Source organism: Sorex araneus, chromosome 2 (assembly GCF_027595985.1).
Source record: "Sorex araneus isolate mSorAra2 chromosome 2, mSorAra2.pri, whole genome shotgun sequence".
Taxonomy (NCBI): Eukaryota; Metazoa; Chordata; class Mammalia; order Eulipotyphla; family Soricidae; genus Sorex; species Sorex araneus.
The window spans coordinates 322790593-322816976 of record NC_073303.1 but is presented as its reverse complement, the minus strand read 5'-3'; the positions used below and the strand labels follow the sequence as shown (position 1 = coordinate 322816976).

General features: G+C 37.8%; 1 protein-coding gene across 3 annotated transcripts in view; it reads right to left on the bottom strand.

The window, feature by feature from the left end:
- The window catches only part of PIEZO2 (piezo type mechanosensitive ion channel component 2), a 455202-nt gene that overhangs the window by 112095 nt on the left and 316723 nt on the right, over positions 1-26384 (bottom strand). For all 3 annotated transcript variants that reach the window (XM_055127104.1, XM_055127105.1, XM_012933496.2), the window contains exons 8-12: positions 21622-21784; positions 19462-19581; positions 17460-17498; positions 16632-16770; positions 14515-14663 (exon numbers count right to left, since the gene is read on the bottom strand). In XM_055127104.1, the coding sequence (XP_054983079.1) occupies positions 14515-14663; positions 16632-16770; positions 17460-17498; positions 19462-19581; positions 21622-21784 (610 nt within the window). The remainder of the gene's footprint in view (positions 1-14514; positions 14664-16631; positions 16771-17459; positions 17499-19461; positions 19582-21621; positions 21785-26384) is intronic.

The following is a 26384-nucleotide window of genomic DNA, read 5'->3' as shown; positions in this document are numbered from 1 at the left end:
TCATGTATCTGATGGAGTTGTGGGAATAGTACCTTTGGGAATCATAAAGATAAGTGCTTTCTGGGCTTCAGAGAGCACTCTTAGCAGGTTATCTAAAAGGATATGCATGACAGAAATTACAGAACTAACATAAAATGTTAACATGCTATGTTAGGACTCTGCACACCCCTTAGTGTCCAGTTAATTTAAGGGTCAATTTCAGCTTCTGTTCTGAAAGGGCAGTGATAGAAGAGTCATCAGGCCCTTTAATGATACATATCTTCTGTCCACATTAGATTTTCAAAGTATAAAAGCTGTATCTCAAAGGGTAGTTACAAGAATTATCTATAAATCAAGCTCAGGAATTAGTATTAACATCAGGAAATATATCTGCTAACATAAGATGTTGCCACATCTTTGTGAAAAGACCTTTAGAAAAATGTTCTAGATGTTTGGGGCTAGTCAAAATCAATCATATTCCTGAATGTCATGAATCATCAAGAGTTCATTGTAAAGTTCAAAATATTTTATCAGAGCGCACCGATTTCCCCCACGTCAGTCTCCCTGCGGCAGCCCTCAACTCTCACTCCCATCCAGGTTGTTAGGGGCGTGTCCACATGTCAGGGGATGTGGCCTCAAAAAGGGGTGTGGCCTCCTTCTGGAGCAGCAGCGGCTTACGAGGCTGAAGATATTTTTCCCACTCAATGCATTGTGCTTTGGCAATAATCGATAGAATCTATCCCTCTGAAGAATACCCTGGTCATCTTAGTCACTATATGTTAATAGTCAACTGACCTAGCCTATCCTCATTTCACAAAAACTGTCAATGAACTCATCAAGCCGCACATAAAGTCCTTTGTAAAAGGATCATAGCCCCACACTTTCTCTTGAGACCCCTCTCAAGCTAAGGAGAGCGCCTAATAGTAAAACCCATAACAAACATGAAGAAACAGCGAAAATCCCCACCACCAGCGGAGATGGAAGGGAGAATCTCAGCAAACCCAACAATGACCTCCCAGAAATACAGTCTCCTCTCAGATAAAGAATTCAGAGAGGAAATCGTGAAGATGGTTGAAGAACTCAAAGCAACTATGGAGCAAACATCCAATAAGTTAAGGGAAGATATGGATGCAGCATTGGAACGATCCACCAAGAAAATCCAGGAAGAAATGAGAGCAAAAATTTCAAAGCTACGAATAGAAGTGACACAACTAAAAGAATCGGTAGATGAAATAAAAAACTCAGTAGGAGCCCTTAACAGTAGAATGACTACTGCCGAAGAAAGAATCAGTGATCTTGAAGATGAGCTGCAGAAAGCATATAGGGAACAACAAATAATGGCAAAAGATCTCAAAATGGCTCTAGAGCGAATTAGAGTCCTAGGAGATGACCTCAAGAGAAACAACATAAGAATCATTGGAGTACCAGAACCACAGAGAACCAATCCTAATGAAAAAAACACAATTAAAGACATCATCGCTAAGAAATTCCCAGAGCTAGAAAATATGCACATCCAGATCCAAGGAGTCCGAAGGGTGCCAGCTAAAAGGGACCCAAATAGAAAATCCCCAAGGCATATCATAATCAGAATGATGGATGCTATGGATAGAGACACAATACTGCAAGCAGCAAGATCAAAGAAGGAGATCATATACAAAGGCGCACCCCTTAGACTCACAGCAGACCTATCAGAAGAAACCTTCCAAGCCTGAAGACAATGGTGGGATATAGTGAAAAAACTCAATGAAATGAATGCCTCACCAAGAATACTTTACCCAGCTAAACTCTCAATTAAACTTGAAGGAACCATACACTACTTCACGGAAAAACAACAGCTCAGGAACTTCATAGACTCAAGACCAAATTTAAAAGAAGGACTCAAAGGGCTACTATAGGATAAGGAAAAAAACCTATAAGAGCAACAAACCCTATAGAAAAATGGCACAAAATCCCATGACAATAATTTCTCTTAATGTTAATGGTCTAAATGCACCAATCAAGAGGCACAGAGTGGCAAAATGGATTCGGCAACTAAACCCAACTTTCTGCTGCCTACAAGAAACACATCTGAATAGTCAGAACAAACACACACTCAAAGGATGGAAAACAATCCTGCAAGGAAACAGCTCCCTCAAAAAAGCAGGGGTGGTCATACTAGTATCCGAAAACATAGATTTCAGGCTGAAAAAGATTAGAAGGGACAGCGAAGGTCATTTCCTATTCATCAAGGGATATGTACAACAGGAAGAAATCACACTATTAAATGTATACGCACCTAATGAACGACCAGCTAAATACTTAAAAGAACTCCTAACAGAATTTAAGGAGGACATAACTTACACCACGATAGTAGTAGGAGACTTCAACACTGCTTTATCACCTCTGGATAGATCAACAAGAACAACACTCAGCAAGGAAACAATGGCTCTGAAGGAAGAAATGGAAGAGACAGGGCTAATAGACCTATACAGGGCTATACACCCCCCAAAAAAAGAATACACATTCTTTTCCAGCACACATGGATCATTTTCCAAAATAGACCACGTTCTGGGTCACAAATTATACCTTAATAGAGTAGAGAAGATAGAAATTGTATCAACTATCTTCTCAAACCATGATGCACTGAAGATGGAAGTTAATCACACACAGACGCGGAGAACCAAATCAAACACTTGGAAATTAAACAACTCACTATTGAACAATGAGTGGGTCATGAAGGAAATCAAGGAAGAAATCAAGAGATACCTCGGAACAAATTAGAATGAAGACACAAGCTACCAGAACCTATGGGACGCAGCTAAAGCTGTGTTAAGGGGAAAATTTATAGCTCTGCAAGCTTTCCTCAGAAAGGAAGAAAGGGCCTATATAGATAGCTTGACTTCGCAGCTCAAGATCTTAGGAGAGGACCAGCAAAAGAAACCCATACCAGATCGAAGGAAAGAAATAATAAAACTTAGAGCAGAAATAAACAATATGGAAACCCGAAAAATGATCCGAAAGATCAATGAAACAAAGAGCTGGTTCTTCAAGAAAATAAATAAGATGGATAAACCACTAGCAAGACTCACAAAGAAAGAAAGAGAGAAAACCCTAATAAATCAAATCAGAAATGAAAAGGGGGACATCACAACAGAAACCAAGGAGATTCAAAAGATCATCAGAGACTACTTTGAAAGTCTCTATGCCACGAAACAAGAGAACCTAAAAGAAATGGACAAATTCCTTGATTCCTACAATCTCCCAAGACTGAACCAAGAAGACTTGAAATACTTGAATAGGCCCATAAATATCAAAGAAATCGAAACTGTAATCAAAAGTCTCCCCAAAAACAGAAGTCCGGGTCCAGACGGATTCACTGGAGAATTCTTCCAAACATTTAAAGAAGACTTGTTGCCAGTTCTCCTCAAGCTTTTCCAGGAAATTGAAAAGAGAGGAACCCTTCCAAACAGTTTCTACGAGGCACATATCTCCCTAATACCAAAAGCAAACAAAGACACCACTAACAAAGAAAACTATAGACCAATATCCTTGATGAACACCAATGCGAAGATCCTCAACAAAATCCTAGCAAATAGAATCCAACAACTCATCAAAAAGATCATACACCATGACCAAGTGGGATTCATCCCGGAGATGCAAGGATGGCTTAACATTCGGAAATCAATCAACATAATCGATCACATCAACAAAAGTAAAGATAAAAACCATATGATCATATCAATAGATGCAGAGAAAGCATTTGACAAGATCCAACACCTATTCATGATAAAAACTCTCACCAAAATGGGTTTTGGAGGAACTTTCCTCAAGATAGTCAAAGCCATTTACCACGAACCTATGGCAAGCATTATCATCAATGGAGAAAAACTAAGGGCCTTTCCTCTAAGATCGGGGACAAGACAAGGATGCCCACTCTCACCACTTCTCTTTATTATAGTACTGGAAGTATTAGCAATAGCCATCAGGCAAGAAAAAGATATTAAGGGGATTCAGATCGGAAAGGAAGAATTCAAGCTCTCACTATTCGCAGATGATATGATACTATACCTAGAGAAGTCTAAAAGCTCTAGTAAGAAACTCTTAGAAACAATTGACCTGTACAGTAAAGTCGCAGGCTATAAAATCAATACCCAAAAATCCATGGCCTTCCTATATGCAAACAATGAGGCAGAGGAAAGGGACATGAAAAAACCAAGCCCTTTCATAATCGTGCCCCAGAAAATCAAATACCTTGGAATCAGTTAAACTAAAGAAGTAAAGGACCTTTACAAAGAAAACTATAAAACGCTACTCCATGAAATAAAAGAGGACATGAGGAAATGGGAACATATCCCCTGCTCATGGATAGGGAGAATAAATATTGTCAAAGTGGCAATACTCCCCAAAGCATTATACAGATTTAACGTGATCCCTATAAAGATACCCATGTCATTCTTCAAAGAAATGGATCAAGCAATACTGAAATTCATATGGAACAACAAGTGCCCACGGATAGCTAAAGCAATTCTTGGGAAAAAGATGATGGGAGGCATCACCCTCCCCAACCTTAATCTCTACTACAAAGTGGAAACAAATAAAACAGCATGGTACTGGAAGAAAGGCAAAGCCAAAGACCAATGGAACAGGGTGGAATATCCCTACACACAACCTCAAGTGTATGATCACCTAATCTTTGATAAGGGAACAAGAGATGTGAAGTAGAGCAAGGAAAGCCTCTTCAACAAATGGTACTGGCACAACTGCACAACCACATGCAAAAGAATGGGCTTAGACCTCGACCTGACACCATGCACAAAAGTCAGATCAAAATGGATTAAAGACCTCAACATCAGACCACAACCCATAAAGTACATTGAAGACAAGGTCAGCAAAACCCTCCACGATATTGAAGATAAAGTTATCTTCAAAGGTGACACGCAACTGGCTAACCAAGTGGAAACAGAGATCAACAAATGGGACTACATTAAACTAAAAAGCTTCTGCACCGCAAAAGATACAGTGAACAGAATAAAAAGACTATCTACAGAATGGGAAAGGATTTTTACACAATACCCATCAGATAAGGGGTTGATATCAATGGTATATAAAGCACTGGTTGAACTCTACAAGAAGAAATCGTCCAACCCCATCAAAACATGGGGCGAAGAAATGAACAGAAACTTTTCCAAGGAAGAGATACGAATGGCCAAAAGGCATATGAAAAAGTGCTCTACATCACTAATCATCAGAGAGATGCAGATCAAAACAACCTTGAGATACCACCTCACACCACAGAGACTAGCACACATCCAAAAGAACAAAAGCAACCGCTGTTGGAGAGGATGTGGGGAGAAAGGGACCCTTCTACACTGCTGGTGGGAATGCCAACTGGTTCAGCCCTTTTGGAAAACAATATGGACGATTCTCAAAAAATTAGAAATTGAGCTCCCATTTGACCCAGCAATACCACTGCTGGGAATATATCCCAGAGAAGCAAAAAAGTATAGTCGAAATGACATCTGCACTTATATGTTCATCGCAGCACTGTTTACAATAGCCAGAATCTGGAGAAAACCCAAGTGCCCTAGAACAGATGACTGGTTGAAGAAACTTTGGTACATCATAAAATGAAATACTATTATTTATTAGTATTAGAAAAAATGAGGTCATTAAGTTTGCATATAAGTGGATCAGCCTTGAAAGTATCATGCTAAGTGAAATGAGTCAGAAAGAGAGAGAGAGAGAGACATAGAAAGATTGCACTCATCTGTGGAAGATAGAATAATAGACTATAAGACTAACACCCAAGAATAGACGAATAGTAGAAATAAGTACCAGGATGTTGACTCCATGGCTTGGAGGCTGGTCTCTCATTTTGGGCAACTCAGAGAATGGAACACCAAGTAAAATGTGGTCAGATGTTATGCGGGGGAAGTGTGATGCGTACCGAATGTAGACTAGAGACTGAACACAATGGCCACGCAACACCTTTATTGCAAACCACAACACCTAATCAGAGAGAGAGAACAAAAGGGAATACCCTGCCATAGTGGCAGTGTTGGGTGGAGGGAGTTGGGACTGGGCAGTGTGAAAGGGATGCTAGGTTTACTGGTGGTAGAGAATGGGCACTGGTGAAGGGATGGGTTCTCGAACTTTGTATGGGGGAAACATGAGCACAATAATGTATAAATCTGTAAATGTACCCTCACGGTGATTCACTAATTTAAAATAAATAAATTATAAATAAAATAAAATAAAATTATAGCTTTGTGTGGATGAAAAACTTAAAAAAACAAACAAAAAAACCCAAAATATTTTATCAGTCTGTTTTTCTTCTAGAATATAGATGAGAATTAAGATAAAACAAGTCAGCATGGAACAAACAATTCTCTCAGCAATTCACAAATTTGCCCTAAAGCATAGGCAAATTTTTAAGTAATGACTTGCTTTAAGTTGCTGGCTAAAGCTTAAGAGAAGTACAAATTCAAAAGGAAGTTGTTTTATTTAAATTAAAATAATGAAAAAAATTAAAATAATGGCAATTATTGCTAAATCTGATTTTTTCCACAATAGTGTTACTCCTTGAAAAAAATGTTGTTTAAAGTGTAGGTAATATTTAAAGTGTTTACAGTTAATGATGTACGAATGCATGAGTGATCAGATGAAACTGTTCAACCAAAATATCACCTACTCCCAAACTGTTGTTAACTCCTAGAAGTCTGCTCTATTCCTTCTCTATTCCTTCTCAAATAATTCTGAGACGCATTGACTATTCAAATTATTTTCCGCAAAGTCATATTACTCTCTTCAAAATATTGACTCATTTGGGCTGGAGCGGTAGCAGAGCAGGTAGGGCATTTGCCTTGCATGCGCTGACCCAGGTTCGATTCCCAACATTCCATATGGTCCCCCAAGTACTGCCAGGAGTAATTCCTGAGTGCAGTGCCAGGAGTAACTCCTATGTATTGCTGGTTGTGACCCCAAAAGAAAAAAAATATTGACTCATTGATTCCAACTAAAGCCATAACTGCTCTAAGTGACAAGTCATGGGAGAAAAAGTACCAAATTAAGCGGGTCACTTGGTTTTTATTTTATTTTATTTTTTTTATTGAGTCACCATGTGGAAAGTTACAAAGTTTTCAGGTTTAAGTTTCAGTAATACAATGCTCGAACACCCATCCCTTCACCAGTGCACATATTCCACCACCAAGAATCACAGTATAGCTTCACCCCGCCCCCTCACACCCTTACCCCCCCCAGCCCCTCCCCCGCCTGTGTAACTGATAAATTTCACTTTACTTTCACTTTGATTACATTCAATATTTCAACAAAACTCACTATTATTCTTTGGAGTTTCTCCCCCGTAAAGTCGGACCTGCTAAAAAGGAAGCATTTGACAATTTGTTTTCCATTGCTGAGAATGAAGAGGTATGAGGTCAAGTGACCGCACTAGCAGCCTCACGGTTTTGGGTTACTGTATTTTAGTGTTTTAGTAACTAAGCCCAGAGAAATATCTGCCAGAAATTGCATCACTGCAAACTTGTACTTCTCAGTTATATTATATTCCACATATGAGTGCAATCTTTCTATGTCTGTCTCTTTCTTTCTGACTCATTTCACTCAACATGATACTTTCCATGTTGATCCATTTATATGCAAGTTTCATGACTGTATGTTTTCTGACAGCTATATAATATTCCATTGTGTATATGTACCAGAGTTTCTCTAACCAGTCATCGGTTTTGGGGCACTCTGGTTTTTTTCCAGATTGTGGTTATTGTAAACAGTGCTGCAATGAACATAGAAATGCAGATGCCATCTCTACTATACCTTTTTGCCTCTCTGGGATATATTCCCAGGAGTGGTATTGCTGGGTCAAATGGAAGCTCAATTTCTAATATTTTGAGAATCGTCCATATTGTTTTCCAAAAGGGCTGAACCAGTCGGCATTCCCACCAGCAGTGAAGAAGAGTCCCTTTCTCCCCACATCCACACCAACATAGGTTGTTTTTGTTTTCTGGGATGCGGGCCAGTCTCTGTGGTGTGAGATGATATCTCTTTGTTGTCTTGATCTGTATCTCCCTGATGATTAGTGATATTGAACACTTTCTCATGTTCCTCTGAGCCATTTGGATTTCTTCTTTGGGAAAGTTTCTGTTCATTTCATCACCCCATTTTTTGATCAGGTTGGCAATTTTCTTCTTGTGGAGTTCAATCAGTGCATTGCTTATCCTTGATATCAACCCTTTATCGGATGGGTACTGTGTAAATATCCTTTCCCATTCTGTAGATTGTCTTTGTACTTGGTAACTGTTTCTCTTGAGGTGCAGAAGCTTCTTAGATTGAGATAGTCCCATTTATTCATCTCTGTTTTCACTTGCTTGGCCAGTGGCATGTCAGCTTTGAAGATACCAGTGTCTTCAATGTCGTGGAGGGTTTTTGCCAACCTTGTCTTCAATGTACCTTATGGATTCTGGTCTGATGTTGAGATCTTTAATGCATTTTGATCTGACTTTTGTACATGATGATAGGTGGAGGTCTAAGCCCATTTCTTTGCATGTAGCTGTCCAGTTTTGCCAACACAATGTGTTAAACATGGTTTCCTTGCTCCACTTCACATTTCTTGCTCCCATATCAAAGATTAGATGGTCATATATTTGGGGGTGTGTGTCAGAGTATTCAACCCTGTTCCATTGGTCTGCCACTCTGCCTTTGTTCCACTACCAAGCTGTTTTAATGACTACGGCTTTGTAGTAGAGTTGGAAGAAGGGGAGGTTGATTCCTCCCATTTTCATTTTCCCAAGAATTGCTTTAGCTATTCATGGGGGCTTATTGTTCCATACGAATTTCAGGAGCACTTGTTCCATTTCTTTGAAGAATGACAAGGGATTGCATTGAATTTGTACAATGCTTTGGGGAGAATTGCCATTTTGACAATATTAATTTTTCCAATCCATGAGCAGGGGATATTTTTCCATTTCCTCATGTCTTCTTTTATTTCCTGAAGTAGCATTTTGTAGTTTTCATCATACAAGTCCTTTACCTCCTTAGTTAAACTGATTCCAAGGTACTTGATTTTTTGAGGCACAATTGTGAACAGGAGTGCTTTTATCATGTTGCTTTCTTCTCTCTCATTATTTGCATATAAGAAATCCATGGACTTTTGGGTATTGATTTTTTAGCCTGCAACTTTACTATACGAGTCTATTGTTTCTAGGAGTTTCTTGGTAGAGGTTTTAGGGTTTTCTAAGTATGATATCATATCATCAGCGAATAGTTAGAGCTTGATTTCTTCCTTTCCTACCTGAATGCCCTTAATATCTTTTTCTTGCCTAATCGCTATTGCAAGTACTTCCAGTACTATATTGAACTGAAGTGGAGAGAGTGGGTATCCTTGTCTCATCCCTGGTCTGAGAGGGAAGGGTCTTAGTTTCTTCCCATTGAGGATGATGCTTGCTGTAAGCTTGTGGTAGATGGCTTTGACTATATTGAGGAAGGTCCCTTCTATATCCATTTTGGCGAGAGTTTTCATCATAAACGGGTGCTGGATCTTGTCAAATGCTTTCTCTGCATCTATTGATATGATTATATGATTTTTATCTTTTCTTTTGTTGATATAATGGATTATGTTGATTGATTTCTGAATGTTAAACCATCCTTGCATCCCTGGGATGAATCCCACTTGGTCGTGGTGTATGATCTTTTTGATGAGTTGTTGAATTCTGTTTGCTAATGTTTTGTTGAGAATCTTCGCATCTGTGTTCTTCGGAGATATTGGCCTATAGTTTTCTTTTTTTTTTTTGTGGTGTCTTTGTTTGCTTTTGGTATTAGGGAGATGTGAGCCTCATAGAAATTGTTTGGGAGGGTTTCTGTTTCTTCAATTTCTTGGAAAAGCTTGAGAAGAACTGGCAATAGGTCCTCTTTAAATGTTTGGAAGAATTTGCTAGTGAATTCGTCTAGACCTGGGCTTTTGTTTTTGGGAAGGCTTTTGATTACCATTTCAATTTCCTTGATGTTAATAGGAGTATTCAGATATTCCAGGTCTTCTTGGCTCAGCCTTGGGAGATTATAGGAATCCAGGAATTTATCCATTTCTTCTAGTTCTCTTGTTTCGTGGCATTTCAAAGTAGTCTCTGATGATCTTTTGAATCTCCTTGGTTTCTGTTGTGATGTCCCCCTTTTCATTTATGATTCGGCTTATAAGGGTTCTCTCTCTCTCTTTTTTTGTGAGTCTTGCTAGTGGTTTGTCAATCTTATTTATTTTCTTGAAGAACCAGCTCTTGGTTTCATTGATCTTTCGGATTGTCTTTTGGGTTTCCATGTCGTTAATTTCTGCTCTAAGTTTTATTATTTCTTTTCTTCGATCTGGTTTGGGTTCCTTTTGCTGGTCCTCTTCTAAGATCTTGAGCTGCGAAGTCAAGCTATCTATATAGGCCCTTTCTTCCTTCTTGAGATATGCTTGCAGAGATATAAATTTTCCCCTTAAAATGGCTTTAGCTGCGTCCCACAGGTTCTGGTAGCTCATATCTTCATTCTTATTTGTTTTCAGCTAACTTTTGATATCTTCCTTGATTTCCTTCCTGACCCACTCATTGTTCAACATCGAGCTATTTAATTTCCAGGTGTTTGATTTAGTTTTCTGCATCTGTCCATGATTAACTTCTATTTTCAGTGCATCATGGTCTGAAAAGATAGCTGGTACAATGTCTATTTTGTTGATTCTGTTGAGGTATGTTGCGTGGCCCAGCACATGGTCTATTCTGGAAAATGTTCCATGTGCACTGGAAAAGATTGTGTATTCCTTTTTTTTTTTGGATATAGAGCCCTGTATAGATCTATTAGCTCTCTCTCTTCTATTTCTTCCTTCAAAGCCAGTATTTCCTTGGTTAGTTTTAATCTTCTTAATCTGTCCAGAGGTGATAGGGCGGTGTTGAAGTCTCCAACTACTATTGTGTTGCCCACAATGTCCTTCTTAAGGTCTGTTAGCAGCTGTTGTAAGTATTTAGCTGGCCCCTCATTGGGTGCGTACACATTTAGGAGTGTGATTTCTTCCTGCTGTACATATCCCTTGATTAATAAAAAGTGGCCTTCACTATCCTTTCTAATATTTTTCAACCTGAAGTCTATGTTGTCTGATACTAGTAAAGCCACCCCAGCTTTTTTGAGGGAGTTGTTTGCTTGCAGAATTGTTTTCCATTTTTTGACCTCGAGTCTGTGTTTGTTTGGCTATTCAGATGTGTTTCTTGCAGGCAGCAGAATGTTGGGTTGAGTCTCTGGATTCATTTTGCCACTCTGTGTCTCTTAATTGGTGAATTAAGACCATTGACATTGAGAGAGATTATTGTTATAGGGTTTTGTGCCATCTTTCTGTAAGTGTTTGTTGTGCTTGTAGGGGTTTTTCTTGTCTTATAGTAGCCCCTTTTGACCTTCTTTTAGGTTTGGTTTAGAGTCTATGAAGTTCCTTAGTTGTTGTTTATCCACAAAATAGTGTATAATTCCTTCGAGTTTCAATGAGAGTTTGGGCAGATAAAGTATTGTTGGTGAAGCATTCATTTCATTGAGTTTTTTCACTATATCCCACCACTGAGTTTGAAGGGTTTCCTCCAATAGGTCTGCTGTGAGCCCAAGGGGTGCTCCATTGTATGTGATTTCCTTCTTTGACCTTGCAGCTTGCAGTAATTTGTCTCTATCTGTTACGTCCATCATCCTAACTATGATATGTCTTGGAGGTTTTCTGTTAGAGTCTCTTTTAGCTGACACCCTTCTGGCTCCTTGAATCTGAATGTCTGCATTGTCCAGCTCTGGGAACTTTTCAGCAATGATTTTTTTTATTGTGGCTTTTTCATTGGGGTTGGTTCCCTGTCCTTCTGGTACTCCAATGATTCTAATGTTGTTCCTCTTGAATTCATCCCCTAGGACTCTAATTCTCCCTAGAGCTATTTTGAGGTCTCTCCCCATTGATTGTTGTTGCCTGTAGGCTACATGCAGCTTATCTTCAAGCTTGCTGATTCTGTCTTCTGCTGCAGTCATTCTATTGTTGAGGGCACCCACTGAGTTTTTTAATTCAAATATATTGTCTTCTAGGTCATAAATAAGGGTAATATTGGGTAGAAGTGTTTCATGCTGGTTCCAGAATAAAATCTTTTATGCGTTAGGGGCCCTTAATAATTAAATCTGTGTAATGGACAGTATTACATTCTCTTTTGAAGTTGACAAGAGACATCAAAGAAAATAAAAGCCCTGGAAGACATCCAGGATATTTTCTTTTGACTCTGATGACAGCCTCTGACATTCTGTAAACCTAGTACTCCACAGAAAACATTTTGGGAACATTGATGTACACAGAAATATGAAGTTTTGTCTGATGTAATTGTTTCTTTAATTTGTATTTTAGAATAAATACATTTATCATTCCAACAGAATTGCTACTCAGGACTTCTGTTTCTGCCTGATTAAACTGCTGCACTGGGGACCTTCCACAGAAGGAAGACAAGTTCAAAACATTAATTTTGTAGCTCTATTAGAACAACAGAAATGGTACCAGACAAGGGCTTGTCTCTAATAAAGGATATGCTTTTTTGGGGTGTTTTTTTAGGATAACTTTTTTCTATTAAATAAAATTTTTAATAAGGTGTTCACAGTATTTAAAGTACTTTAGTTTAAAAAGAGGCCATGGGGCTGGAGTGATAGCACAGTGGGTAGGGCATTTGCCTTGCACACAGCTAACCCGGGTTCTATCCCCAGCGTCGCTGGGGTGTGACCCAAAAAGCAAAAGAAAAAAAGAGAGGTCACACTTAACTGGTTTATTTTTAGAATAAAAAACCCTGTACGCATTACTTTGAGTTCAGAATCACAATTCTTCATTGCATTTATCATAAGTTTGCTGCTTAAGGAAAGGAGTTGTGTTGCAGTTTAAGTTAAAGGTTCAAATGGGTAAAGACAGTCTATAAGTAGAAACTTTTATATATAAAACAAGTAAGAAAAAAAAACAAAATAAAAAAAAACAAAACAAGTAAGTCAGGGCTATAGTGTAAAACATGAGTGACTATACTTCAAACACTGTATTGCATACCAGAAAGTCAGACTTGCATATTTGGAGCTAAATCTTAACATTTTTCTCACAGAAAATTTAAAACTATTTGGGGGTGATTCCTGCTAAGTTGATTCATTGGTTATTCATTGTGGTGATCATTTTACAGTACATACTCATAAAGAGGAGCTGAAGCAATAGCATAATAGGTTGGGTGTTCGCCTTGCACGCGGCTGACCTGGGGTTCATTTCCTCCACCCCTCTTGGAGAGCCTGGCAAGCTACCCCTGGCATATTCGATATGCCAAAAACAGTAACAAGTCTCACAATGGAGACATTACTGGTGAGCGTTCGAGCAAATCCATGAGAAGTGGGATGACAGTGCTACAGTGATACATCGATACTCATAAAGAAACAGTACACTAGACTAAAACTAAGAGATGTGTCACTTGTGATATTGACCCGTGATATGTAACTTTCAAAGAAGCCATCTTTAAATTGAGGGAGCTTCTTTTCCCCAATGCTCAAGTGTGTTGAGTTACATACTTGGGGACATGTTAACTGAATAACTGTTAATACTTTAAGTATTGTTTCCAAGTCAAAGAATATTTTCATTTTTTATTATCGAAATTGTCCATTTTGGGGGCTTGAGGGAGGGTGCAATCAAAAGAATGCTTATCTTGCATTCTGCAGAGCTGGGTGCTCAGAACCTCTTATTCCGCAAGCTCCACCAGGAATGATTCCTTAGTACAGAACCAGAAGTAAGCTCTGCCGGCTGTGATTCCCCACAAACCAAACTAAAGTTGTCCATGGGGTTTTAGCATTACCTACAAGATTTGGAATAGATAATATTAAATAAGTTCTCAAGAAAAAAATTTTTAAAGAAAGAATAGGTGTTGAAATTTTTTTATTTTCCTCTAGACGTCAAATAACTATTTTTTAAGATTAATTTTTATTTAGACTACTTTTACAATTGTAATGAGGGAAACAAAGGTATAGTAGAAACTACACCCTTTATAGAGTAGAAATATATAAAACAAGGGCTCAAAACCGGAAGACACTCTAGGGAATTCTGATTGGTTGATGCTCATATGCATTATATTGATAAAAACCGCATTTGAGCTAAGATGGAAAAATATTATTGAAATATAAGATATGGATATGACTCCCATTATAAAAATATTTATAATGTGTTACTATGGATATGATTCCCATTATAAAAATATTTATAATGTGTTACTTTGGAACACCTTTAATATCATTTATAAAAGCTATTTATAAAAGCTATTCAATATATCCTTTTAAACCAGGAGAATAAGAGTCTGGTTTGATAAGCTGAAGTCAGAGAGATATATTACTTATAAAAACATAATCAACATTTAAAGAGGATAAGATTTGAAATCTGTAATATAAGATTCTAGGAACCTTAACATAGCCATCATAACTGCCAAGATACTAGGAAGCTTACTTTGAACAGGAGATTTTGCAAACCATTTCTCTAGCACCTAACTGTGGTCTCATACATACCATCATAGCAATAAGGGCACAGATGTAACTTTGTTTCATAATAAACTGGAACACAGAGACCATGGCATGAACTTTAACACTTCTCTTCTCCTCAAGGCTTCTTTCCTCTTCATATTCCTCTTTGTCATCCTCTTCCTCCTCTTTCTTTTCTGCAAGGATATAACCATACATTATGTGACAATTTATGCAAATATGTGGGTTCTGTACAAATGTCCCAACCAGTGCATCTTATGAGAGTCTTTAGCACAGTCTTCTACGTAAGGCTTCAGAGATGATTTGCAGTAACAAAGCCCTTAGAATGAAAACCAGATCTATAGATTCTTCCCAGGAAGGGTAATGGACCTAACAGAAACTGCAGCAAGAAATCTCAGTTAGAGAGGGCACAGAGACAACTGCTAAAATGGTCCTATGATCAATACTTCGTCGCATCCATGCCCTTGCATTAGCCCTCTCCTGACTATTGTGTGGTATTTTTGATGCGCTTCTAAAAAATAGAGTACTGAAAGGGATGGAATAGTACCCTCAAGTAAGTTATAGAAGATGGTAGCTTCTCTCTGAGCACTTTCTCTCATTTTCAATCACCGGTTTTGAGGGCAATCTGCTGCCTGTTGTAAACTGCTTGAGGAAGAGGCCCAGATGACAAGGAACTGATTCCTCTGACCAGCAGCTGTCAAGAGCTTGAGGCTAGTTTTTTATTGCCGTGATTGTGGGCATGGAAGGAGATTCTCCTGGGGCAAGCCCTCAGGTAAGATCACAACCCTATGGCAGTTCAGCTATTCCTTTCTGGAGACTCTGAGCCAGAGGAATGGGACACTTGGTGTCCCCATTCTTGAGCCATAGAAATGCTAAATAAATGTTCAAAGGCAATAATTTAGGATATTGTCTAGTAATAGACAATCAATACAAGGAGGAAACTTAGCATGATGTTGTAAAGATGAGCAAGTTAGAGCAAGCTTCAAGTATTAAAAATGAAGATTATATAGTTGTGTAAAATTTACTAAAGGTAAGACAGTGTAAAACAACTCATAAAGAGAAATGAAAATTACATTTTCTATTACATTTTCATAGCCACTTTTCTTTCAATTTGTTGTTTTCGCCATAGTAATTCTACGGTCTGTGACCGGATTGGTGACAATAGCAGTCCAGCTTTGTAAATATGAAGAACAAACAGTATCTCCAGGTAGTCACTTTCTTCAAGGGATTCCAGAAATTTCCATTTTTAGTCAGGGCCATATATTTTTGACTATTAGTTACTATTTATTCTTTCTTCCTCTTTTTTTCTTCTTTTTTAAAGAAAATTTTGGGACTGGAGAGATAGTACAGCGGGTAGGGTGCTTTCCTTCACTACAGCTGATGGGTTTGATTCTAGCATTCTTTGTGGTTCCCTAAGAACTACCAGGTATAATTCCTGAGTGCAGAACCAGGAGCCATCCCCGAGCATCACTGCATTTGGGCCCAAAACAAAACGAAAAAGAAAAATCCATGTAGGCCTAAAACATGGGGGTAGATCTCCACCCACAGTCAATTACTTTATCTCCTCTAATAATAGTCCATTTTACTTATACATATTAAACCAAGAAAGAATGTCTGTTTCAAGTTTGGGCTTTTTTCTGCTTTATAATAGATAAATGAAACCTTATTTAATTAATTTTTGTGTGTGTGCTGAGGGGATAGATCCAGGTAAGATCCAAATGCAAGATAAGTAAGTGCTTTACTGATGAGCTATCTTCCCAGCCCAACAAAATATTGTTTAATACTATTAACCCACATTACAGCATCAAATTATATAGAAAGACTAAGATGTATGTATATATATGAAATATATATACATATATACATATAAGTGTACTCTATAAACAAGGTACTATATTTAAAATTTTTTTTTAAGTGAGCATTGATTTTGTAGCTCATTCTGAATACAAGAACAGCACATCCACAGCAATATGGTGGAGCAAAATGCAGGCATAATTTAGGGAAATGCATTTGCTCAGACCATGGAGGGCAATATCTCTGTCAGAAAAGGAGCTAAGTCCAGTGAACAGAAGAGAGATGGCAAGTTTCTGGATAGGAGGAAAAGAGATCAGGGGTAGGCCATCCTTCCAGAGCAGCTTCCTCACCTGCGGTGTCGTCAGAGGGCTCCCAGCGGTACTGTGGGGTGGAGTACAGGTCGGCTTTGGCGGGCCCATTCTCAATGGGCAGACTGGGGTGGATGGTGTGGTAATCCACAGGATTGCCATTCACAGTCACCAGAAGGCCCTGGAAGGGAGCGAGGGACAAAGGCACGCCTGTGAGAGCAACTGCACTTTTCCTGCCTGGCTCTTTTGCCCTCTCCCTGAGGTGGAGCAGGCAGAGCTCAAGAGAAACAGCTGAGTAACTCTTGCGACTGTTCTTTGACATAAACATCCTGCACAGCCTCTCTCCAGTCTGTTCTCCACAGTGCAGTGAATACCATTTTGTCTTCCTGTTCAACACCATGCAATGTACCATGTTCTCCACATCTGAAGTGAAAACTCTTTTATATCAATACTTTGTGCTCTAAGTGAAATTTCTTTTTATTCTCCCACGTCAAATTTGGTTTCACAAATTTTGAGATATAAACATATACAAGCACATATAAACATGTGTGTATTTCTGGACATGCAAGAAATTTTTGGACTGCTTATTAGTTATTATGTAATTGGCATATCTTCTGAGCAGGATGATTTTTTAAAAAGTGTTTTTTAAAAGTTTAAATACGTTTTGTGTAATTATACTCAAGTTCATCTACGTGAGTTAACACTTTACCAGCCCCCCCAAAAGATATGTAATTTCAGCAAGAAATTATTTTAAAACTTTTGGAAATTTTATCAACAGATAATTTAAATATAATTAAGAAGATAATTCTATTTATGACACTTTTACATCACTTACACAAATATAAATGATAATTCTAAGGATATACTAACATCAGATGGTTTGTAGTCATCTTGGGTCATTGACAAAAGCTGCAAAAAGCAATGCAAGACAGCATGTTAATATGCAAGCTGAATGTTAATATTGCTTATAAATATGCATATTATCAAGTGTTGCGTGAATATTCTTTCGGTTGGAGACACAGTGATAAGACGCTCAAGAGAAATGGATTATCACGTAGGGTCATGGCATCACTCAGGCTCATGACCTTCCTGCTAAATTATTTCTCAGCGTGTCTTATCTCTGCATCTCTGACCAAAAGAGTATTCACACAGAAATCAAGTATTTCTTTATATATATGTGTATATATATGTGTGTATGTATACATACACACATATTCTCTTTAGTCTCATGCTGCTATGTTAAAAGTGCCATGCAAGAATATAAAAAGAAAAATAATGAAACTGGATGTTTCTGTTTATTATAATTATTTTCTAGCTTCTTAACTTGAATTTATGATACCAATAAGCAGTCATAAGCCACATGAATAATAAAGTTGATTGTTTTTCAGGAGTTTTGTTCTTATAGAATAATCTGATTTGTTTTGCAACCCTCTGAGACATTAGAATCATAAAAGTATTTACTTTTATACAAATAGAAACTTCATAATAGTGAAAAATAATTTCTCGCAGAATTTGAGATTTAAAAAATATTTTTGCATACTCTCTATAATGCACTTATTATATGAAAGTTCTTTTGGGTTATATTAGTGTTATGTAGTTTGGGTTCCACCAACATAATAAGCCTTTACTGTGTCAATGACTTTCCCACTTTTTGTGTGCCAGGATTCATTTATTTCTTAAAAATCACAGAGAGTCTTGGAGGACCCTATATATCATACTATAAAATTGAGGAATTTAAAGGATTTATTTATCCCTTAAAATTTAAAAACCATTGGAACCAGATCAATAATACAATGGATAAGGTGCTTGCTTTGCAAGTAGCCAGCTGGGAGTGACCACTGTGATCACTGAGTACAGAGCCAAGAGGAAGCCCGGTGTACCACCAGATATGGCCCCCACCATGTCCCCAAATCATATGATAGCATACATCACTTTATTAAATTTGCTAAAATAAAATACATAGTAAAAAGAGTGACATTCTTTTACACTTTTTGCATGTCTTTTTCATGCCTGGCACAAAAGAAGACAAAGAATTTTTGTCTCTGTTTCTGCATTAGTCTGTTGTGATATATTGTTTTGTTAAAATACATGAAAAAAATCTTACTTCACATGGGTATGTAGTTGGAAAAGTAAGGAGAACTCATTCCAATAGCCTATCCAGATAACTGGATAATTTTTGATACTGTACCAGAATCAATAAGTGTGGTTTCTTGATGATTATTGCAATATGAAATCTGAAACCATATCAATGAATTTTTATTTGCTGATGCATTAAAACCCACTAATCTTGCACCTTGACTGGATCCTTTACCCACAAGCTGCATTTTTGAGTTGGTGAAACAGTTTTATTAATATTGACCCATTTATTTGCTCAATACTTAAAGAACACACTTGTCAACATCCCTTCTGATATCGCAAGACGAGTCCTTAAGTACTAGGAACTTTCCAAATTACCAGCTGTGGATACAAATTTTTCTAGCACCCTAAATTTTTTAATAGCCCAAATTTTATCACTAGCAACACATGCTTTCAGTAAATGCCTTCATTTCTTTTTACCTTCTTAGCTGACTGCCAAATAAACACCCACACCTGGACAACCATCTATCAGGTGTGCGGTGGAAACCAGTTAGCTCCTCTCACACTTAGTGACTGAAAGCTTTTCACCGGGACAGTTGTCATACTTTAGTGTCAGGCACTTGATGTGAACCTATAACATATATGGTTGTAATATTTCTTCAGTAAAATTTTAGTCAAACTATTTCTATAAACAGCAGTCCCAGTTTGCAGGTGGCATCCTATGACTCATAATCAGCACCATCATACAAAAACAGCAAAATAAATTAGGAAATGAAACTTGCTTCTCATGGCTTACTTTTCTCTCGTCAGTCGGGTAATGCGTAGCATACCACAGGCTGCGCCTCCTGTCTGCAGTGATCTGGATGGGACTGCAGGCCAGTGCCCTGTCCTCTTCCTTGGGCTTCTCCTCTAGCACCTGAGACACAGAATAAGCCAGAGAACAAGCTCTTCTTCTCTGTTTGTTTTGTTTTGGGGCCATGCCCAGTGGTGCTCAGGGCTTATTACTTTGCATTCCTGGAAGGCTCGGGATGCCAGGGATTGAACTCCCCCCCCGCCCCCATTAGCCACATGCATGGTAAGTTGCCCTACTTGCTATGTTATTATTCTGACCCCAATAAGCTTCTTAGAGTACTTCTCTCAGGCATTTAGGTGACAAAGAGAAAGTTTTTCACCTTAAAACATATTCTAAAATTGTTTTTTGGCTTACAATACTATTAATAATGGTTTCTCAACATGATTCTAACACCACATCCACTGCTAGTGTATCTGTCCCTCCCTTCAGGAGCCCAGCCCCTCTCCCTCTCACTTGTCATCTTTTATTTTGCCTCAATAGTTACTTTTAAACATTAATGTATGTGACATATGGGCTTGAATCAAGGCAATTTGAAATAAAATAATGACAGAAATGCTTTTGTGTGAGTGATAAACAATCCAATTCCTTCTCAGATTATAAATGACAGCAGTAGAGGCACTATCCACTATGTAATGGGAACCACCCACCATATCTCAGGTCCATTCTAAATGGAACTGGAGGGGAGCTGCTCAATGGCTTTCAAAAGTAGTGCACAGTTAACCCTGGTCAATCTTTGATTAAGAACAGATTAAGAACATAATTATCTGTGGTTTACACTATATTAAACAAAATATAGTGGAATTGCAACATGGTTGCCTTGCCAAATGAGACATTCCAAAGTCAGATGGCTGATGGGGAAGAGGGGATAAAGAATGAGCCCAGGCAACAGAACACACTTGGTGCTTCTGTTCTTTCCCAACAAAGGCGTCCCAATAAAAAGGGCATTAAATCATCATTGATATTAGAGCAGATGGAGGAGACTTGATATTACTGCCCAGTTCCTATTTTTCAGTTGGCCAGGCAAGCACACAGATGTGTTGGGTAGGGATTTGTGCTCACCAGGTAGGAGCCCATGTATTAATTTAGGACCTTTATTTTTTTTTCATTGTGTTACTCCCATATTTATTTCTCTCATAAAAGTATCATAGCTTTGTAACTTAGAATTCACAGTTGTAGACTAGGTCCGTTGGAGCTAGGGTAATACTAGACATCTGTTTTCTATCACAATGTCAATGAGAAATTTCTATGTCCCAGTTCATTTAAGTAAAGAACCTCTGAAATAGGTGATGCTAGTGTGAAGTGGGTCATATTCTCCACATGCTTATAATTTGTAATATATATATATACATATATATGTTAACTGTGCAATTGTCTTCCTAGTTCTCTTCCTCTGTCCCTAGAAAGTCCACGGCTGAAGAACCTGATTGTCTCATGGCCCACAGTCTTCACCTTCATGACAGCATGAGCTTTGGTACCTACAGTGCAGCCTTGTGGGTCACAGTGAGCTCAGGGCACCTGACAATCGGAGTAACTCGAGCCATTTACAGTATTTCTTAACTTGTAATACGTCCTCAAAAGATATTTTTTCTATTGTGTAATATTATTTAAATATAGATGAATAAATCTTTATACATGTTTGTGGAGGGAAAGAAAACCATAATCACCATAAGGGTTTTACTGGCACTCTCAAATTTTAGAAGAGAATTGAAGAAAACATAACAGAAGATTCAGATGTACTATAACCCATAATTTTGTAACTATGCGACTTCTATAGCAACAAAGATGTTATACAGTACCCCAGACAATGGGCTGACATCTCTGGGTTTCATTCCCTGGCTTGTGTGAGAAATTGGAATCAGATTTTACTCAGGAGAGAGAACAACACAGAGCGTCTTTCTAAAGTGGCACTTAAGTGAGGGGTGGGCAGAGACATGCATCTCACTGAATTTCAGCACACTGTGTACTTTGGGAGAGAGAGAATAAGAGAGAGAGAAAAGATTGTATAATTTTGAAATATAGCCAATAGTTAATAGCAATGAGCCATTTCTTCTGGAGTGTCCAAGTTACTTTGCAGACAAGTCATGAAAACATGTTTATCCTCACAAGGGGTTCCTGAAGCCAGATGCGAATCAGAGTTGCCAATGTGTAGTACATCACCAGCAGGAGGATGGGGTTGGCATGATGATACCATGATAGGTCTGGATTTGCTATGATCTTCCAAGTGCTGGAACAGTCTATTTGAATGACTGATTTGATACCAAACAACCTGTTTTAAAACAAAGAAGAATACTTAGAAAGCTGCAATAAATTCTATGTTTCTAACAGAATAGAAACAGTCCTTTGCATATACTCATACCTTTATATATGGATTTTAGAAATATAAATTAATTTTTATTTTAAAATATAAAACTTACTTTATTTTATCCAAAAATGTTACAGTACTACATTTCTTCTAGGTACAGGGAGATTTGTTTGTATACCATTAAAAGGAGATAAACCATTAAAAAATGTATTTATGATTACAAAAAAGTAATGCCCTGTTATAGTCACAGAATATTCTGAGTTCTTGTTTAAAATTCTAGATTAAAATGTCAATTTTTTATATAGTACAGGATCCTGAAAACTTTTATATTTGTAATCAGATTTGAATAGGTTTTGATAAACAAATGGTAGGTTTTACTACCAAATCTTCCCTCTTCTTACTCCACACCTGGGGTAAGTACCTAGTAATGACTTCATTGATCATCAGTCCAAAACTACCTGTTCTTCCTCATGAGAAGGTTGGTAATAATTTCTGCAGCAGTTTGTAAACTGTGCACCTCATAAAAGAGTGTAATCTTGACACAGTATATATTACTGTTGATGTCAAACCTTATTACAATTTTACACATTTCTACAAAAACAGGAGTTGGTCTTACATTTTGGACTACCTGTGAATGGACCAAAGACTATGAAATAAGTTATGCAAGGTAGACTGTTGGATTCTATAAGGATTATTTATGTAGCAAAGCTATATAAATATTGTAACATCTAATATTTTATTTTATTTCAAGAGACGGGATCCTATAGGCAGAACTTCTATGTAAGATGGAAAATTTTTACAGAAAAGTTTTACATCTTTTCTGGTACTAACATATTCTACCAGACACTGGTTCAATTTATAAACAGCTGCAGATATTAGTTCTAACCTTCTTGAGGTATATTTGAGCTGGTGATTGATGATGTCATTTCTAAAGAAGGTACCAGGTGTGTGGCAAGAACTGCGAAGAGTTGGTAGTTGGAGCCTACAGTCCCTCAGGTTACTCAGCTCTGACTACAAATATAAAAGTGTGATCAGAGTGAGAGTACAGTGGGGAGGGCACTTGCCTTATATTCTGTTGATCTGGGTTCAATTCCCAGCATCACATGTGGTCCCCAAGCTCCGTGGGCACAGAACCAGGTGTAAACCCTGGGCACTGCTGAGTGTGATAAGGAGTGAAGGGAGTCAAATGTGTCTAAGGAGGTCCTAGTACAAAGCACAGACTCAGAAACCAGGAAGTTCACTAAATCTTAGAAAAACTCTATTAAAAAGGAAACTGCCGCATTGCTATACCTCCAGAATGCCAAGCTATTTCAATTCTCAGACAATTTTCTCTCAAAAGGAGCTTGGTAACAGACCATCAAAGTCTCATCTCCTGCAGAGAATGCTCAGAAAATGAAATAAGTCAAATGCATCACCATTATTATATCTGACCCATGACACACACTTCAGGAACAGAGAGTAAGTGGTCTTAGACCCCCAAGAGGCAGTGATACGTCCTTTCTGTAAGTCATGGCTCAGAGAAATGAGTGAAGAGTCTTTGAGATGCATCATCATACTAGATGTGCAAACCAGTAGTAACCACAGCTGCCCATACAAGATACTTTGGGAACTGGCTCTCAGTAAACATGAGTGTCCAAAAGTACCTTGTGGAAGCCACTGTGAAGAAATTTAAAGGTTAAAAATAACTTTTCTTTTTCTCCCATTCCTACTGACTCCCTATCCTGATGAACAGGGATTTAAGAATAACAAAACATGGATTTTACAGAGGTAAAACTAATAATAATTCCAGAGGAATATACTTTAATATTTTAATTCTAAAACATGCCTGTTGAATAAAATAGTATTAGCATGTATCTGAATCAACTTGAAATTAAACAGGTGGTAGGGCTTAACGAAAAGAATAGGAGTTCAATAACAGATTTAAATTTGGTCTGTGATATTAACTTTGTGACCTTGTGTGGGGTATGGAAACTTTTGGGCCCCAATTTCCTCACTTGATAAGTGAGCTAAGTAAAAGCATATTTGCAGAGACTTCTGAGATTAGAAATGACAAGTTTGCAACTTTTGAGTTACTTATCATGTCAGTTCCACTTATAATTGTTGAAATGGGATTTAGAAATGTCCTGTACAAAACAGTTTTTGGATTGCAAGCTAGATGGTCAAATATGTTCTTAAGAAACTAGAGACACACTGATTCTTCCCTAATATAAAGGATTAGATGGGGATAGCTAAGCTGGAATGATACACCGATTTTCTGAACAGCAGAGTCAACAGCTAATATTTGGGTTCAGTGTTATTAATGAGAAATAAATGGAAAAATAGTCTCATGTTGTTACTTTCAATTACTTAGTTATTATCTAAGTAGTCATGTGTACTTTCTCATCAAATTTAGAATTTCTCTTCCTAAGAAAAATTTATATAACTCTTAAAGTTATATTGAGTAGCTAGGTCTCAGGACAATGCTTTGTCTTCTTTATAGTTAAGAATCACACGCAAAATCGCAACCATTATGCTTCAGAAAAATAGTAACATCATAACTGTAGCAAAAACCCCTATTTGGAAAGGATCATGGAAAATACCACGGTGGTTATTGTTAAATATTAGACAAGACAAAACCATCTACCACAAGCCCACAGCAAGCATTATTCTCAATAGGAAAAAATAAGAGCCTTCTCTCTAGATCAGGGACAAGACAAGGCTGCCCACTATCACCACTTCTATTTAATATACTACTGGAAGTACTTGCCATAGCAGTTAGGCAAGAAAAAGATATTAAGGGCATCCAGATAGAAAAGGAAGAAGTCAAGCTCTTACTATTTGCAGATGATATGATACTATACTTAGAGAACCCTAAAGTCCCTACCAAGAAGCTCCTAGAAACAATAGACTTGTATAGTGAAGTCGCAAGCTATAAAATCAATACCCAAAAGTCTGTGGCTTTCCGATATGCAAATAATGAGAGAGAAGAAAGTGATATATATATAAACATTCACAATTATGCCTGAAAAAATCAAGTACCTCAGAAACAGCTTAACTAAGGAGGTAAAGGACCTGTACAAAAAAAAAAACTACAAAATTCTTCTTCAAGAAATAAAAAAGGACACAAGGAAATGGAAACACATGCCCTGCCAATGGATTAGCAGACTTAATATTGTCAAAATGGCCATACTGCCCAAAGTATTATACAGATTCAATGTGATCCCTATAAGGATACTCATGGCATTTTTCAAAGAAATTGATCAAACACACCTGAAATTCATATGGAACAATAAGTCCTTATGAATAGGTAAAGTAATTTGTGGGGGAAAGAAAGATGGGAAGTATCACCTTCCCCAACTGTACTACAAAGCGGTAATAATTAAAATAGCATGGTATTGGAATAAATTCAGATCTGCAGATCAATGCAGTAAGGTTGAATATCATCACACACACCCTCAAATAGATGATCATTTGATCTTTGATAAATGAGCAAGAAATATGAAATGGAGCAAGGAAAGACTCTGTAACAAATGGTGCTGGCAAAACTGGACAGCTCCCTGCAAAAAAATGGGTTCAGACATCTACCTAACAATATGCACAAAAGTCAGATCAAAATAGATTAAAGACTTGAGCATCAGACCAGAATCATACGGTACATTGAAGAAAAGGTTGACAAAACCCTCCACAACATTGAAGCTAAAGGTATCTTCAAAGAGAAAATGCCACTGACCAAGCAACTGGAAGCAGACATAAACAAATGGTACTGTCTTAAACTAAGAAGCTTCTGCACGTCAAAAGGAAGAGCGACCAGTATACAAAGACAGCCTATGGAATGGGAAAGGATAGTCATCCAATACCCTTCTGACAAGGGGTTAATATCAAGGATATACAAGGCACTGACTGAACTCTAAGAGAAGAGAACATCCAAGTCCCATAAGAAAATGGGTGATGAAATGAACAGAAACTCTCTCAAAGAAGAAATTCGAATGACCAAAAGGCACTGTAGCACTGTAGCACTGTCATCCCGTTGTTCATCAGTTTGCTCAAGTGGGCACCAGTAACGTCTCCATTGTGAGACTTGTTACTGTTTTTGGCATATCGAATATGCAACACGTAGCTTGCCAGGCTCTGCCATGCGGGGCAGGGTACTCTCTGAGAGGGACGGAGGAATTGAACCCTGTTTGGCCTGCAAGGCAAACACCTTAGCTGCTATGCTATCATTCCAGTCTGTACAGTAGTTCATAAACAGTTTTTTTTTCTCTACTCACTTTTCTAAGGTACAATTACATTTATGTTAAGCAACTTTAAATTATCCTACAGGTCACTGTGTCTTGCTTATTATTATCATCATTATTGTTACTTTAAGTTTTGGGGCCACACCTGGTTCTATGCTCAGAAATTACACCTGGTGGTGTTCAGGGGACCGTATGGGGTGCTGGTGATTGAACCCTCGTGGGCCATGGGCAAAGTAAATGCCCTACCCAATGTATTATCTCTTAGGCCCCCTCCTTGTTATTATTTTTAATCTCTTTGTATCTCTGTGCTTCCATTTGGATAGTTGATATACTCTAAATTTAAGATCATT